General features: G+C 44.8%; 1 protein-coding gene across 1 annotated transcript in view; it reads left to right on the forward strand.

The window, feature by feature from the left end:
- The window catches only part of LOC138275469 (low-density lipoprotein receptor class A domain-containing protein 1-like), a 211391-nt gene that overhangs the window by 60465 nt on the left and 133418 nt on the right, over positions 1 to 17508 (forward strand). The window contains exon 3 of the mRNA XM_069219140.1: positions 16024 to 16096. Within this exon, the coding sequence (XP_069075241.1) occupies positions 16024 to 16096 (73 nt within the window). The remainder of the gene's footprint in view (positions 1 to 16023; positions 16097 to 17508) is intronic.

Here is a 17508-nt window from a genome sequence, read left to right on the forward strand (position 1 = left end):
TTTCTCTGCAGTGATTGATGTAGGTTAAAATACCGTATCTAATACATGAGCTTAGCACCAGTCTGATTGTAAACTTGCAATCATAGGGCAGGTTTCTATTAGTGAAAACTATGCTGAAGTTATATGGAACATAATTGCAGAAACCAAATAAAAATGATAAAAAACACTGTATAAAGCTTGGGCAACTAGGGCAAGGACATGAGGTCAGGCAGGGTATAGCTTACCAGTCAGGCTGATCAAGTGTGGTTTTCCAACAAGAAATTATGCGTTCCTATTAAAACGGATAAATCAAAGAACTAACTTGTAGGGAGATTGGTGGGACTGGAGATTAACAACAAAAAGGAAGAGAACGAAGCTAGTTAGGGGGCAGCACAGGGGCAGAGTTTAGGAATGAAATACCTCATACAGACCAAAAGCAGTGCCACTGTTTACCTGTTTGACTATTACTTGGCTTCCTTGTATTTTTTCCAAAGGTCTTAACAGTTTATCTGTACACTGGTAATGCTTGAGTTTATGATGGCATTTACTAGTAGAGCACAAGCCTTTCCTGGTCAGGGCTGCACCCAAGTGTACACCCACCCATCTTTGGGGGTGGCTAATGCCTTATAGTAGGAGGCAGATGGTTGGTGGCATCTGATTCCGGAACCTGGGTGCACTCCTTTATACCTCTACCTTTGAAGAGGTGGCAGCCTACCAAACCTCTCCAGTAAAACCAGTGCAGTCCCTATGTTCTGGTGGTGTTATTCCTCCCCACCCCCCACATCAAGTGTGCATCAAGTCCTATGTGAGTTGAATGTGACTGGGAGATAATGAGAATGACGTCCAGAGAAGAGCACTGCAATTGCCTTCACTAAATGGTGGCTCCCCATCATATCATCGTTCTCTTTTATGTGGCTGTGTAGCTTGAATTTTGCTTGCCCATGGGGGCTTAGCACATTGATTATGTAGGCACCTGGTGGGCTGGGGGCATGTACATCCATTATCTGCCAGCCACAACATCAGACCTGCAACACTACCTAAGTTATTCTTCTCTAGATTGTGTTGTGCGTGACAGTGTCTAGCAGCAAAGAGACCTTAACAGAAAGTCTATGAATACGCATAGCTTGAGCACTTGATGTCAGCACTTCCTCCACATTATCTGAATTTCCAGGAAAAAGGAGAAAGTCATGAAGATGCCCAGATTGGAGTATTGTTTACATTTTAAACATAGCTTGCCATTTGGTTATCCCTGGTGTCACACCAGTGCCTTAAAGGACACTATGGGCCTCATTACGAGGCTGGCAATCTTAAGACCGCCAGCCTCACAATGGCAGTAAGGACTGCCACTGCTGTGGTGGTCCAACCACCACATTAGGACCCTGGCAGTGAGACCGCCGGGGTTCTGACATCTCCACTGGGATCGGTGATCCCAACGGGTTGGCGCCGGGTGAAGGTCGTAAGCCTCCATGGCACCACTGCATGCAGGGCTGCCCTGTGGATTATGACCTCATTCTCCACCAACCTTTTCATGGCGGTTTCACCACCATGAAAAGGCTGATGGAAAACAGGTGGAGGGGGGCTGCAGGCCCTGACGTTTCCATGGACTTGACATGGGCAGTGCAAGGGACCCCCTGCACAGCACCCTGCAGGCAACAGCATTGCCGCCGGCTTGATTTTGAGCCTGAGACAATTTTTGCCGCCTGTTCCCACTAGACTGAAGGCTGCCTAGTGGGAAACACCGAATAGGTTGGGCAGGGTGGTTGCCACTGCGGAGGTGGCCACCCTGTCAGGAGTTTGGCATACGGGCTTTCCCATCAGCCAAACTCAAAATTAGGCCCTAAATACTGGCCATATTCAACCAGTAGTTCCACTTTTTCTGGTCTTCAAGTAAGGAGTATTTGTACTGTCCCAGATAAACATACAGTTTCTTATTGCTGTAATTCAAAAAGGTAAGAATGAGGTCTAGACTCTGGATGAAAATCCTCCATTTTTCTGTACACCCAACAAAGCCAGGACAAGGTCTAGAATCTGGATGGAAATCCGGCTGCTGTGCTCTGGAGGAAAATAAACCTGTGCTGTCATGTGTGGAAGGGATAGTACCCCCAGATCAGGAAGATCCAGAAGTAAGGCTCAGCATGCTGAAGACTTGAAGAGCTAAACCATCGAGGAGCCATGAACACCTTTCAGAATAAGCCCAAGAACATCAAAAGTCTGAGGATATGCAGAGAGAAATTCAGAATGAGTGGGTTAAGTCTAAATCTCCCCCAATCCATCCAGGATATTGATGGAGTATGTATCTGGCTCATTCCAGCCCTGGAGGGACAGTTCTGGACCTGGAGACATTCCTCATTATTCTAAACCTTTGGTATTGCCTTGTTGGCTGGGTTTGATTGTTCTGATTCTGGGATAACTAAACCAATACTTCTAACCCTTATTGCTTCAGAGGTATGACCGTTTACATTTGTGGTTGAACCCTTGCCCTAAGCCCTACTTCCAATTGATGATTTGGTAGTTTCAGTCACCACTCCTTTATCACAGGGTAGCACAGATAATTAGAATTCTTGACTGTGACTGCCCATATTTGAGATCCAACTTTTTGGTGTTTAGGTACCACAAGGAAATCATATTTTTGGTGCTAGTCCAAGAACAGCAATATGAAAAGGCAGGGGTCATATTTACCCTTGGTAAGGAAGACATTGGGCCTCATTACAAGGTTGGCGGCCTGACTGTCTTCCTGCAAGCCCCGTGGAGAGGAGAGCGCCACAGAGCTGGTGATCTCCCCCCCCAGGCTGATTACAGGGTTACCACTGGGCTGACCGGCAGAAACCTCAGAAATCAGAAGTTTCTGCTGGTCAGCCCATTGGAAATAGTGCGGCAGCATTGGCCTTGGCTCCTCATGGAGCCAAGACCAATGCCATTGCTCAGAGGGTGCTCCCAGCATCCTCGGAATGCACACTGTTTGCTGTAGCAGACAGTGTGCATTCCGAGGGTGCTGGGCAGAGTAGCCCCTGCACTGCCCACGGCATGGTCATGGACAGTGCAGGGTCCCCCCTGTGGCCCCCAACACGACTTTCCACCAGTCTTTTTCATGGCAGGGTCCCCACCATGAAAAGGCTGGTGGAAACTGGACTCGTGATCAGCACGGCTATGCTGAACTTGACTCCGACTGCCTCCACCCGGTGGGGAACCATATTCTGATATTCAACAGTGTGTTTGGTAGTTTTAGGGTTTGTGGTGGTTCGTGGGTTGTGTCAGATTGTCACCAATAGCCTGTAGATCTAAATGTTGCTGTGGGAACAACATGGAACTCACCATTCTCCTTCATTGTCGACACTGCCACACATGTCCAAGACTGCTCTCGGCCCTTATGGTGAAGAGGAGGAAAGGGCAATTCAGATATGAGATAAGGGGTGTTTAAACAATATATCAAGCTCAAAATATCGTTACTCAAAAATAGCAGAAAAAATAATGTGATGCAAAAATATTGTGGCATAGAATAACGTCAAAAACATAAATTTTTTATAAGCAAGATTGCTTTTCAGAATATTGTTGTTTTTAGTATTCTTTTCAGTAATATAGTTGTAAAGCATTGTTTTTTTACTTATTTTAATGAGTTTTAGTTATATTAATTTTAGTTCCTCATAGTGTTGGTATAATAAGTTTAAAAAAGAAGTTTGTAATTTTAAGTGTTTTTTTATTTTAATGTTATTGGTGATTTATAGTGTTGTAGCTGGTTGTAAGTATAAATATATTTAATTGTTGATTTATTTTTATTTTGTGATTAATTTTGTGATTATTTTTTAACTAATTATTAATCATGCAATAATTTTAGTGTTATATTATAACATTAACATTACGACATTGGCAGTCCGAGGACCGCTAATAAAGCGGTGGTGGTCAGACTGCCACACTCCATGTGGTCCGATCGCCACATTACGATCCTGGCGGTAAGACCGCCAGGGAAACACTATGCCCGCCGGGAAAATGGTTCCCAATGGGCTGAAGTCGGTTGGAGTACAAGTCCAGTTTCTGCCACCATTTTTATGGAGGTGACCCCGTCATGAAAATGCTGGCAGAAACACAGTGCAGGAGCCCACGGGGGCACATGCCCTGCCCATGCCCATGGAGATTATGATGAGCAGTTGAACTTATTAAATGTTATTAATTTCATGTTAGTCTTTGTAAAATAATTTTTATGTGAATATTACTTATATATATTATCTAAGTGATTTATTGTTGTGTAACTGCTGTTATACTTTATGGATTTCAATATATATGGTTGTTTATACATTAAATTAAACAAATGTTTTTTTTAATATTGTGTTATTTGCTTAGATGAGTAGGTTGGTAAGAAAACATGTGTATACATTTTTTGTATTATTTTAATAAATGTATCTAATTTATTAATAGGAACCTAATTATGTGTAATGTTTTTAATGTATTATTTTATTAAACAATAATTTATTTGACCTAGTTTGTGAGAATTTGTTTCAGAGATGACATCTGTTATTTAAAATGATTTTTTTTATTTATTTAAAATAAATTGATAAGTGATAATTTAGTATTGAGTTTTTTAATAGTTTGTGAAGTTGATATATTTTTTAAGTTATATGTTCACGTTTTCTTGATAAATAAGTATATTTATTTTTAAGTACTCTAATGTAATATTTACCCTTTCTGAAGTCAAACACTTTCCCTATTGTTGTACTGACTGGAGTAGGAATAGTAAACATAACACCTCCGAAAGCACTTTCCCTACTGTTGTACTGATTGGAGTAGGAATAGTAAATCTAACCTCCTTGAAATCCAACACTTTTCCTACTTAGGCTAGAGTGGTAATAATAAATGTAACTCCTCTGAAGTCCAAAATGTTTCCTACAGATGCACTGACGCAAGTGTGAATAGCAACTTTAACCCCTTCGAAGTCCAACACTTTCCCTACTGTTGCACTAACTGGAGTAGGAATAGCAAATCTAACCCATCTAAAATCCAACACTTTCCCTAATATTTTGCTGACTGGCGTAAGAATAGTAAATCTAACCCATCCGAAGTCCAAAACGTTCCCTACTGTTGCCTAAACTGGAGTGGAAATAGTATATTTTGTATTATTAAACTGCAAGAGTTTTCCTAATAGTGGTTAAATAGATTATTTATTTGTTTTTTATATTTACATTATTTGTTTTGTATTTTTACATTTATTTTAATGTGTTTAGTATTTTTGGTAAATGTGTTTTTGCTTATTTTTTATATTTGATTTATTGCCTTACTTACTTAACATAGTTAATTATTGAATGTATTATATTGTTAAAGGTTTTTTTGGATCTATTTTATTAGATAGATAGATAGATAGATAGATAGATAGATAGATAGATAAATGTATATGGCTTTTTATATATTCACACATATATGTTTTTATAGAAGTATATATTTCAATATAAGAAAAATATTAGTGGACTTTATTTAAATTTCATGATAATAACATTATATGTGAATGGAATGCTGAACAATGCAAACATTCACCCCCAGTCAAAAAGATCTGGGTTTAATCCATCTTTTTTTGCCAACCACACCATACTAGTTTGGACACAGCCAAATGTAAATCAGTCATGACCGTGCTCCCCATGGAAACAGTCCAGCCTAAACTGCCAGCCAGGTCCTCCCAGGACCAGAGACAAGCATCCTGGGACCGGTTTTGGGGTATCACCCCTCATCAGCCATGCTATCTTGAATCCAGTGGAACAGTGAGCACGGGACCCACATCTGGGCATACCCTTCCCACTTAGGGCAACAAAAGGAAAAAGAACTGATGATGGACAGAAAGCTGAACAATGCAAATATTAGTCTGTAGTCTCTCATGAATCTTAGCTTTTTTATACTAAACAGAACACAAGACTATTGTTGCTCTCTGCTCTTACATCAACTTAAAATACACTTTTTTTATTTCTATTGCGTTTTCATGAATGGTAACATTCTACAGGAAGTGAGACATACATGATTTACACTAGTAACTAATGCACTATGGGAAACATTCAATATATCAGTGTCACAGTAGCTTCATCATGCCAGAGTCAAAAGAATTGTCATGAGACTTGTCTTGCTCTGATTACCATTTTTATTGCTTCACAAATTGAGACAATGCACAGAATCAGCAAAAAAGCTCAACAAGCCGAGACCTATAGTCATTGCCAATGCTTATCTAATTACAGTGCTTTATCTCTCTGTTGTCAAGAAAATGAGTTTCATTGTGTATAGAAATAATAGCACCTGTTATTAATTTACTCCACGTAATTCATTTAAAATATTTTTCACAAATACTGCATAGTTATGAGGGCATGCCAAGAGCTTATATAGACCATGCTGTAGAAAGGATTTTCATGAAGACAATGATATTTTTCAAGCAATGTGGTCTCTGTTTTTTTACCAAGTATTTTATTAATGTTTTATAGTACACAGTAACATCGTGATGCTTTACACGTATTCGTATCAGGTATCGACATAACAACAGGGGTGGGTGATATAGAGGAGGATATGATGAGTGGGTGAGCAATTACCCTAGTAGTTGTGTGTCGTGGTCCTGAACTGGGGGGAAGAGAAAACTGGGTGGGGGTAAAGGGGTTAGTTGGGACCAGGGATCCGTGGGGTGAGAATCTTGGTTAATTGCATGGTGTGCTGCTGCGAGGGTAGTGTGGTTGTGACTAGGGTGGTATAACTTCTGAAAGAGTCCCCGGGACGCAGAGGGAGAGGGAAGACAGTGGGACCAATATGGGCAGGAGTGGACAGAGGGTAGAATGATGTACCAGTGGCTTTTGAGAAAGGTGGTGGGCCCAACGGGCAGGAGGCAGCATGCCAGGGCTGAAGGGGCAGGTTGTCATTCAGAATTAATTGGAGAAAGTGATTGATGAGGGTGTCCCAAGTGGGACAGATAGGACACTTGCAATGGTTGGCTGTTGGAAATTTCCATCTCTACAGGGTCATCCCCAAACCTTTTGCCTTTTACCCTCCACGTTTTGCTGAATTAGTTTTTGCTGGGCTTAGGACACTTAACCACTACTGGGCAGTGCTAACATGCATATCCTCTGTCCCTAAACATGGTTTGATTGGTATGTATGTAATTTGCATATTTATTGTACTTATAAATCCCTAGTAAAATTCACTGCATGTGCCCGGGGCTTGTAAATTAAATGTTACTAGTGGGACTGCAGCATGGCTTTTGCCACTCACGCAAGTAGCCCTTCAACATGTCTCAGCCCTGCCATTGAAGAGCCTGTATGTGAATGTGGACTTGGCATATAAAACCTCTTGCCAAGCCTTAAACCCCCCTTTTATTATATATAAATCACCCCTACGGTAACCCCGAGGTAGCCCATAGGGCAGGGTGCTATGTAATTAAATGACAGACATACACTTTAAAGTTTTACAGGTCCTGGTAGTGAAGAACCCCAAAACTCGTTTTTCACTGCTTTGAGGCCAACGCCTCTCATAGGTTAACAATGGGAATTCCTTATTATGTTTAATAAGCTGTAATTTCTATTTGAGAAGGAGTAGATATGTCATATTTCGTACTTATGGAAATGTAATAAAAAAATCCTCTTTAATGGTTATGTCGGATTTATTGTTATAATTTAGAGAAAATGCCTCTTTTAGAAAGTTGCCATTTTCCTGCTCTTAGCCCTGTATGCCTGGAGCCTGTCTCCAATACACGTCTGGGCTAGGTGACAACTGGACTTTATACCTTCCCTCTAGGTAGCCACATACATAGGGAGCTTAGGTGTGCCTGATGGGCCATCAACATCCTGGTGGGCCTTACTGGGTAGGATGGGAGGGAAGGGCTGACACTTTCACCTCAATAGGCAGTGTCTTGGTTTAACACAAAGGGCTGCATAACCCTCTGTAGTGAGTCTGGAGCTGAGGCAGGAAGAAAGGACCTCTACGCACTTTGAAGTCAGCCCCACTTCAAAGGCACAACTGGGAATAAGTACTGGCTCTCTGGCCCTACCAACTCAGTACATTGCTGTACCTGTGAAGAACTCTGTCAGGAAGAAGAACTGCTGTGCTGCTCCAAGGACTGCTATTCTGAACTGCTGCTATGAAGAACTACTTTTCTCCTGTGCTGCCCTGCTGCCTGCTGCCCTCTGCTCTGCTCAAGAAAGACAGGACCCATCTCACTTGAACCAGGGTGACTCCAAGGGCTTGCTGGCTGCCTCCTGTTCTTATTAAGTCTCAGGGACACAAAAGGCTTCCCACTCATCATTAACAGCACCTGGACTGTGTTTCCTACATGTCTTGCCCTGCCAAGTGGTGCCAAGTGGGTATAAAGTGCTGCAACTGCCAGAGCTGCTCATCGACGCCGTTGTGCAGATCGGAACCGGCGCATCTCCATTGACGCCGATGCATCACCACTGCTGCAGGGATTGAGGACACCACATAGCTGTCGACACCGGTGCATTACTGCTGCTGCAAGGATCAGGAACACTGCATTGCCAACTGCATGACGCATTGCCTCCGTTCCCGATGCACCTCAGTCTTTTCATGGCTTGGAGCCGACACATCGCCTACATCTTTGGGATCGACGCCAATGCTTTTCCTACCTTGCTCCTTGCATCTTGTTCTCGAAGATGATGCATCTCTGAACCAAGGTAATATTTCAGATAGCCAAGGCTGGCCCCTGCATCTGACCCGTGCTCCATCACAGTCAGCCTAACTTTTCAGATTTGACCTGGTCTAGGGTGACCAGACAGCTCAGGTTGGCGCTTTATGTTTCTAAGCAGTACAATTAAGTTTATTCTTTCAAAATTCCTTACTCGACTTCTACCTTTTGGATTTTTGTCATTGTGGCCTTGTTTTCTTCATAAAAATATAATCTAATTTTCTGACTCAGTTTGGAGTCATTTTTCAGAGTTTTTACTGTGTTACTGTTTGAAGTGTTGCACAAATACTTTACAACTTGCCTCTTAAGCCTCGCTGCTCTGTACAAAGCTACCAGAGAGTGAGCGCAGCTTCATTTATGGTGTGTATCTGACTTTACCTGACTAGTATTGTGGTTCCTTTTCAGACAGGGTGCATACCTCTGGTAAACAGAAACCCAATTGTTAACAGTGGGGGACTTCCCTGAAGTGCAGGGTCTCGTGCTCAGCTCTCCCCATCATTGTATTCAACCATAACAGGCCTCAGGAGTAGGGACCACCAATGTAGTGTGATGGCCCGCTTGGCGAGGAGTAGGGCGAGGCTGGCAAAGTGTGCCCTCACCGCTATTTGATTCCCATTTTTAAAAATGCCCAGATCACAGGCCTCCAAGGTGTTTCTGTCTGGGAGTTCTGTCACTTGTTGGAGTATTGTGTGGACCATGTGTCACAATGTGGAAAGGATGGGGCAAGACCACAGCATGTTTTGTAGATCAGCAGAGAGATCGTGTGGCAGCGCAGGCAGCCCTAGTGAGCGGCAGGGAAGAACTAGTATAGTTGTTGTGGTGTTAGATAGGCCCTATGGAGGATGTGAATTAGATACTTTTAAATCAGCCTTTGCGGAGACCCGGTGTGGCGATTCGAGCTCCCTATTCCATTCAGTGTCATGGAGTGCCCGTCAAAGTGCTTCCAATTTGTCCCTCAGGGATGTTAGTAGGGACCCATTGTGCTCCCTCAGTGCCTTATAGAGCCGTGTTATAAGGCAGCAGAATGAGTATGGGATTCCATTTCTACTATAGACCAATGGGTGCAGAGTGTGTGACATATTTATTGGTATGTCAGGTATTGACCCCTGGGGAGGGCAAATTCGTCTATTTATTGACCAAGGATGAGAAGCTGGCAGTTTATTAATAGACTGCCAAAGGTGGTTAGGGAACAGATGAGCCAGGGCGCTAGGTCTACTGAGGAGTGGGAGCTGGAGGGGGCAAGGAAGGCCCTGCAAGAGGTATTCGGGGGCATACGGGGTGATGTGGTGAGTGAGGCAGATAACTCATTTGCAAGCGATTATGACCAGCTGTGACTGCGGATTCAGAAGGGTCATCTTAGAAAAGATGAATCTCTGGAGCCCCGAAGCAGTGAAGGGACTTGAGCCCACACTTGCCTCAGCCAGACTGCACTGTGCAATCCACAAACGAGACCCATTGGAGCTGAGCCCAAGGTAGTAGGCCTCGAATGAGGGCGTGCCGAGAATGCCCCTGTCCACAGGTAGTTGAAGTTTATGTAGTGTGATGCAATGCAGCTTGTTTCCCCAAATATGTTATCTGAGCAGCATGTTGAAATCATGAAGAAAGCTGCGAGGGGGATTATGGGAAGGTTAGCAAAGTAATAGAGAAGGTGGGGAAGGATAATAGTTTTCAATACCACAATTTTGCCTGTGTTAGCCAGGGGAAGAACTTTGGCAGCCAGGGGTTCCATCGCAAGTGCAAGTAATAAGGGAGGGAGGGAGCAGCCCTGTCTGGAGTCCTTTTTCACTGGGAATGTTAAAGAGATTAGCTGGTGAAACCAGACCTTGGATGTGAGGGCTGTGAAGAGCAGCTGGTGTAGGCGCAAAGGCACTTGCTTATCTCCATAATGGACAGCACTTGGAAGAGGTCAATCAATCAATCAGTGCTTGTAACGCTCAACTACTCACCTGTTAGGGTCTCAAGGCGCTGGGGGGGGAAGTGTAGCGTTCACCGGTGGTTCTTAAAAAAGCCATGTCTTCAGTTCCTTCATGAAGCTGAAGAGGGAGGTGGTTTGTCTGATGTGGAGAGGAAGGGTGAGGTAGGAAAAGGTGCATCCTCCTGTTCTGGTTTTCCTGATGTGGCGTACTTCTGCAAGAGACAGCTGGGCTGAGTGTAGGGTCCTGTGGGGTACGTGGAGGTTGAGTCGCTGGTTCAGGTAGGTCGGCCCGGTGTTGTGGAGGGCTTTGTCTGGGTGGGTGAGGATTTTGAACGTGATTCTTTTCTCTATGGGAAGCCAGTGCAGTGTACATAGGTGTTGCGAGATGTAGCAATGTCGAGGTAGGTCAAGGGCCAGTCTGGCAGTGGCGTTTTGGATTTTTTGTAGTTTGCGGATGAGTTTCCTGTTGATTCCAGCGTAGGGTGCGTTGCCATAGTCCAGCCTGCTGGTGATGACGGCGGGTGTCACGGTATTTCTATGTAGTCCCATTCTAGAGAATCAAAAACCTTTTACAGGTCTAGAAAGAGACAGGCTGCATAGGGGAACCGACAGGGAGTGTGGTCCATCAGATGGAACAGACACTGTATGTTATGGGAGGTGTCATGTCCAGGAACAAAGGCATTTTGATCAGGGTGAACTAAGGTCAGCAGGATCTGAGCATAGCGCTCAGCCAGGATCTTCGCCAGGATCTTATGGTCCATGCCCAATATGACAATTGGACTGTAAGACGTGAGTAAAGTCAGATCTCTGACAGGTTTCAGTAGTGATATTTGGAGGTACTCATATAGGGATGGTGGCAGTCTCTTTGTACAGAGAGCATCTTCATACATTTCAGCAAGCCAGGGAGCGAGGAGAGCTGAAGGTAATATAGTATTTGATTGGGAGACCATCCGGTCCAGGGGTTTTATTCCTGGTTATGGTAGGGATGGCCTTTTTGATTTCGTGGACGGTTAGGGGTTCATCCAGGTCTTCTTTGCTAGCTGGTGTGACCTTCAGGAGGGGAACCCTTAACAGTAAGAAGCTGATCTTCTCTGCAGGTGAGCGCAGTGTCTCACCAAATACTGAGGAGTAGTAGGGGAAGAAGGCATCAAGGAAGGCTCATTGGGAGTGAAGGTTGGTACCAGTGGGCGGTGTTATCTCAAAGGTTGGCCCAGAATGGAAATCCTCGTGGACCATCCACATGAGGAGTCAGATTTGTCCCCTTCTCACTGCTTTCTGGCTTCATAGGCCTTAAAATTGCTCTAGGAGGGTCACATAGTGGGTTTTTGCCTCTGCAAGTGTCTCTCTCCTGGAGGTGCCCAGGGCCACCACTTTGTCTAGATCAGCTATCTGGTGCTCGGAATTGCCTATCTCATGATGGAGTGTCTTAGAAACACCTGCTATTTCCTGTATGCAAGTGCACTGCCTTGATGGCGTCCCACTCAACTGCTCCAGAGGACTCCGTAACTGGGTTGTGGGAGAAGTACTGAGTAACGTGCTGGCTGTGAGACTCCCGGAAGGAGGGACCCTCCAACGTCTCCCTAGGCAGATCCCACAAGGGCACTGGGGGAAGCAGAGCACTCCATGACACACCAAACATGTGTGTGTCATGATAGGAGAGTAGGCGGCAAAGATAATCAGGTCAGTGTATGACGTCAAGGAGGTGGCTGAGGAAAGGAAGCGATTGAGGTGCATGTATAGTTAGTGCACTGTCGAGTAGTAGACTCTTTGTTGGGGTGTATGGATTTCCATGCATCTACTACTGCTTATTGAGGGACCCATTTTAGAACGTGAGTTGCTTGTGTGCAGGGACGCGTGCGGGGAATTGGCAGGTGGGATCAGTCCAGGGGTAGTACAAGGCGAGCAATTGTAGTCACCAGCCAGGATCCATGGCGTCCCCATTTTATGGGCTAGTGTCTTAGACAGTGTCACCCAGAAGGCCTCCTGCTTTGTATTAGGGGCATTTATGCTGCCTAGGAAGACCCTGGTGCTCTCAAGCCAGCCCTCTACAATGGCAAAGCAACCTTCCATATCTACTGTGGTATCTAAGGCCTGGGAGGGGATTCTGGGCTGGATCCAGATAAAAAGCACTGCACACATAGGCAGAGTAGGTAGTGGCTATGACTTGTCCCCTCCAGCATTTGAGTAAGCACTGCAGTTCTGTTAGAGTGAATAAGAGAGATTTGCCCTCCGAGACCAGTTTGAGGTGGCTAGGGAACAGTAAGGAATATTACATCTCGAGGCTGCAGAGTATTTTCTTTGCACTCAAAAATGACGTCTTTTGTAGCTGCACAGCTTGTGTATAGTTGAGGAACATCATAGCTGTTTGGTTGTCCAGTTTCAATAGACTAGCATTTCTCACAGCTCATAGGATGACATCCTGGGATCTGTAATGTGGCAGTTTGACGGGCATGGGGGTGCTAACGGGATCGGCAGCCTCGCTGGGACCCTGTGCACCCTTTATAGCGAGAAAACTGGGGTGAGATTCAAGGCGGGGACAAATGAATGGAACCAGTGTCCACAAATATCAGAGGGTCACACCCCTCCAGTCCCTCCAGGAGGCCTATGATACAAAAGTTACTTCTACTGGACCGGCCCTCAGCATCCTCTGCTCGCTCCTCCAGGATTTTTACTTGGGCTTGGAGGTCCGCACACACTTGTCGGGCATCAAACATTTGGGGTTGTATTAGAGATTGCTCCTTTTCACCTTCCACAATGTGATCTGACAGTTTTCGGTGATTATCTTGGAGAAACCCGAGTTTGGCCTTCAGGGTTCTCAACTTTGACTCCAGAGAGAGGCGGGAACTTTCAATGGCGGTGAGGACCTTGTCAAGTTTTACGTGGCTGGATGTAGCTGAGTTTGTGATGATCTAAGGGACTGCAGGGTATGCTGGTTTGTGACAGTCTGTGAGAGGGGAAGGTAGGCCAGAGCAGAACATGGCCGGGCTATTGGGGGAACCCTATGGTATCCAGGAGTGCAGTAAAGTTCAGCTGCTGGGCATTGTAGTCGCCTCAGGATGGAAGCAAATAAGGGGGGAGAGTGAGGGGCACGAAACAGGACCAGTGTGCTGTCCGTTGTCCTTCTTCTCTCCAGCGGTATTTGAGAGCCTTTCCCTGGGCTGCTGTCCGTCGATCACATTGAGGTGCTCAACTCTTCCCCTTGTGGGAGTTTGTCACTGGTGGCCCCGTGAGGGTGAGAGGAGTGTGCCCAGGGAGGGAGGGAGGGAGGTCATGAGGTGCCCTACAAACAGGCCTGTCTATTGACCTTCTTAGGCCCCCTCTCCTCACCTCTGGTCCCCAGTGTGGTCGCCATAGCCCTCTGAGGGTGATGATGGTTCTCAGCTCACCTGCTATTTTTGCAGGAGGCCATGAGGATCATACGGGGCTATGTTGTAGCCCAGCCAGGCCAGCTAATGTCCACAGCGGGGCTCTGTGCCACGCCCTCTCAACTCAGCATGGTAGGCGCTCCACTCTGGTGGCTGCCACTGTGTCCCAGGCATCCTTTAATGCACAGTCTCGGTGCCTTCCACCAAGCTGGACTGACAAGGCCTCCCTGCCGGGATTCATCACGGGCAAGGACCACTCAGGATGGCCAGCGTTCACCAATGGCCTCCCCTACCCTGCACCAATGGCTGCTGGGCTGGGCCACCTCCTGCTAGTCAGCAGGCATTGCTGGTGGGTTTACACCATGCTCCACGGGGCTGTGTGGTCTTGGGGCAGATGGAGAGTAGAGCAGGCAGTAGGCCCCAACTGGCTAGAGGGCCACCACTGCACCCCAACTGCAACTGTCGCCTCCTTCTCTGTTGGGTCAGCTCTCCGGTGCCTGCAGCTGTCCCCAATGGCCCTCCCTCACCAGTAAGCAGCCAGGTGAAGGGCTGTGGGGGGCCACAGGAAAGAATTGTAGAGGATTATGGTGGCCAACAATGTGGAGGTCTAGGAGAGAGCGACCGCCATGTTGGTAGGCCAAGCCATGCCTCCACAAGCAATTTGGCATCTGTTGTATAAAAAAAAGCTTGAAATAAAGTAGTAATGGATTAGTGAGTTGAATATGTTGCAAAAAAGTAGTATAACCTGAAGATTACAAATTCCATTGCGAACAAGATAACTCTGTAGATGATGTCTGGCAGTGAGCTGCATGTAGACTCAACATCACAGGATCCAATACATGTATGGTACTTTTTACTGTAGAGACTTATATGCAATTTCAGTGTTACAGGTTCTGATTCTGAGGAGGAAGGTAGAAGATTAGGACAACATGCCTACTTTAAAGTGTTTGTTTGCAGGTCACACCTTTCAGTACCACCAATATAACTAAGTAGTTCTTTAGCATATATTCCTCATTAACCCAGTAGGTCAGCTGAAATAGTTCGATGTAGTACAATACGTAGGGCAACATTTAATATATCCTACATGTTCCATATTTCAAGCATTTTAATATTGATAGGGTGAGGGAGAGTTAATGTGCCTGTTGCATACTTTAACCTACAGACCACAAGATGAAATCTTAGTGAGCTAGCTCAGTGACATCGCTTTTTGCTATATAAAAACTGTGCATGTCCTAAACTTCAGAGTTTTGACTACCTCCAGTGCCACCTCGGTTTTTACCAACCATAACAATTACAGCTAATATTCAAACTAGAAGGTTGGCGTCAGTAGTAGATGCTACCAGTGCTTAATTTGGATTACGTTGCCTCAGTATTCCGTGTTCGCACATTTAGATGCAGCAGCCGCAAGTTTAAGAGAAGGGCTTTGGGCACCGGCCCATTTTTATTTACAAATTAAGCACTGCATGCTACGTGTTCACTATCCCATTCCACCGGCAAAAAGAGATAGTGTGTTTTAACACCCTAGAGTGGGGTTTCAATAATAAAAATATGTATGCACAAATTTGCCAAATATTAATCTGACAATCTGGACCATTTTAGAAAGCGTGAAGGGATTTATTGAGGGTTCTGAGCATATTTATCTCTTACACATATAAACATATAAAAGTACTCTTGGGCACATCTGATCTGCTTTCTCCCAAAAATAAAGTATGTATTTGTGAGCCTTCAACTAGCTTATAATAAAGAAAGCAGCGTTGTCACATCTCAAGCATCTTTCTGTAATGTCCCATTATTGAGCAATTGGCATCTTAATGTGCACCATCACTTCCTTTATTTTTTTCTGCATTTCTAGAGCCACATGCCAAAGAAGTCATGGTACTGTTAAATGGTCCAAGGGGACACGGTTCCCGATTAGCCATATGTACTTATGTTGTCTGGTGTTATGATGCTCTTAGGAATGAGTAGGGGTATACAATGTAGATCTATTGTTGCTTAATACTCTTTTGAATACAGAGAATTACATTTTGGAATACATCTATCACTTACTCCGTTCATAAATTGGCAACATTTCCAGCTTAGCAGTTCTGATAAATGTTCCACTGTTCCATGTGTTACAGGATAGAGATATCGACTCCATTGCCAGCACAGGATCAGACTCACAGAGATCTCTGTACTCTTACCATGGAAAAGGTGAGATGTTCTAATTTTAGAAATGACAACTTATTAATAATGTGACATTTCTTTTTTTAATTGCCCTATGATACCCTACACATGTCAACTTATTTGTGTAGTCTTACTTGTATGTAAAACATCTTTAACAAAAATGCTTAGTTTGCAAAGTAAGGCTCCATCAATCGCAATAACGGAAAGATTTCAATAAAACAAGGTGTGTTTGATGGGCAAGGATGTAGGTGAGATTCTTGGTGTGAATCTCACATTTACAAACTGAAAATGCAGTGGGCTGCAGGGTGAAGGTGTGGCCAAGGTTTGGGATTGACTGTTTCCATGGGAAATAGGATCCGTACTGATTTACATTAGGTGGGCATGTATCTAGAGATGCACAGTAGGCAAGAATAATAGCTTGGACTGCTACCTCGAGCTATTGCCTCTGGTTAGACAATTTCAAGCATTCATCCCATCAGCTTTTGGTGTTTGATTGCCAGTCGCACACCTGAAAATGTGAGATGGGCACAGTTTTACAAGCATACTACTTCCAATGTTTGTGAATTCTGAAAAGTTGAAAAAGTAGAAATTTGCATCCATCAAAGAGTACTTTGATGGGTGCAGATTTCCTATCCTTTAGGTAAACCAGTCTCTACATACATTTAAGTTTCCACTCCAAAAAATGAACCATTTGAAAGCTCTTAGCAAAATGAGAACAACAAGAAAAACCAACACAGACATAGGAAACCCGACTCAGTGCCACCAGACCCAACTACTAAGCCAAGAATCAAACATTCCCTTGAAGTTATGCCCCTGCCTGACCCTGCCAAGCCTGGTATTTCTTCCAGAGAACTCATGACTATGTTCCCATACCACACAATGGCCTGGAGTCCCTGCCCTGGGATCACTTACTTCAAATGTATTTGCACTGCATACCTCTTCTTTGCCTCTGCTATGTGAAGCCTGTAGAGTTGCCAAATTGATGTATGTAGGCAGGGCTCCCTGTTTCCAGGCCTTTCCTTTTACAAATCATGTTATCAAGTGACTGTTGGCCTTTTGTGGGCGCAACAGCAAATTAATAAGGCAGGCCCAGCCAAGGGTCGGCCTTGGCTTTAAGAGTCCGTACACGAAGCAAGCAGCATAAACCTTTAGCATATATATTGTTCAGCAAACATAACATAAAAATATGATGAAGGCCTAATTACAAGTCTGTCAGTCCTAGGATCATAAGACCTGTGGTGTTGATCGGACCGCCGCTGCTGTGGCGGTACGACCTACACATTATGACCCTGGTGGTCCGACCGCCATCTCTCCTGGGATCGGTGATCCCAACAGGCTGACGGCGAGTTCAGGTTGCAATCAGCCAAGGTGTCGCTGCATGCAGCGCCACCCTGCATGTAGCACACCCTGCTGATTACCATCTGGTTCTCCGCCAGCCT

The sequence above is a fragment of the Pleurodeles waltl genome, chromosome 1_1 (genome assembly GCF_031143425.1).
Source record: "Pleurodeles waltl isolate 20211129_DDA chromosome 1_1, aPleWal1.hap1.20221129, whole genome shotgun sequence".
Classification (NCBI taxonomy): domain Eukaryota; kingdom Metazoa; phylum Chordata; class Amphibia; order Caudata; family Salamandridae; genus Pleurodeles; species Pleurodeles waltl.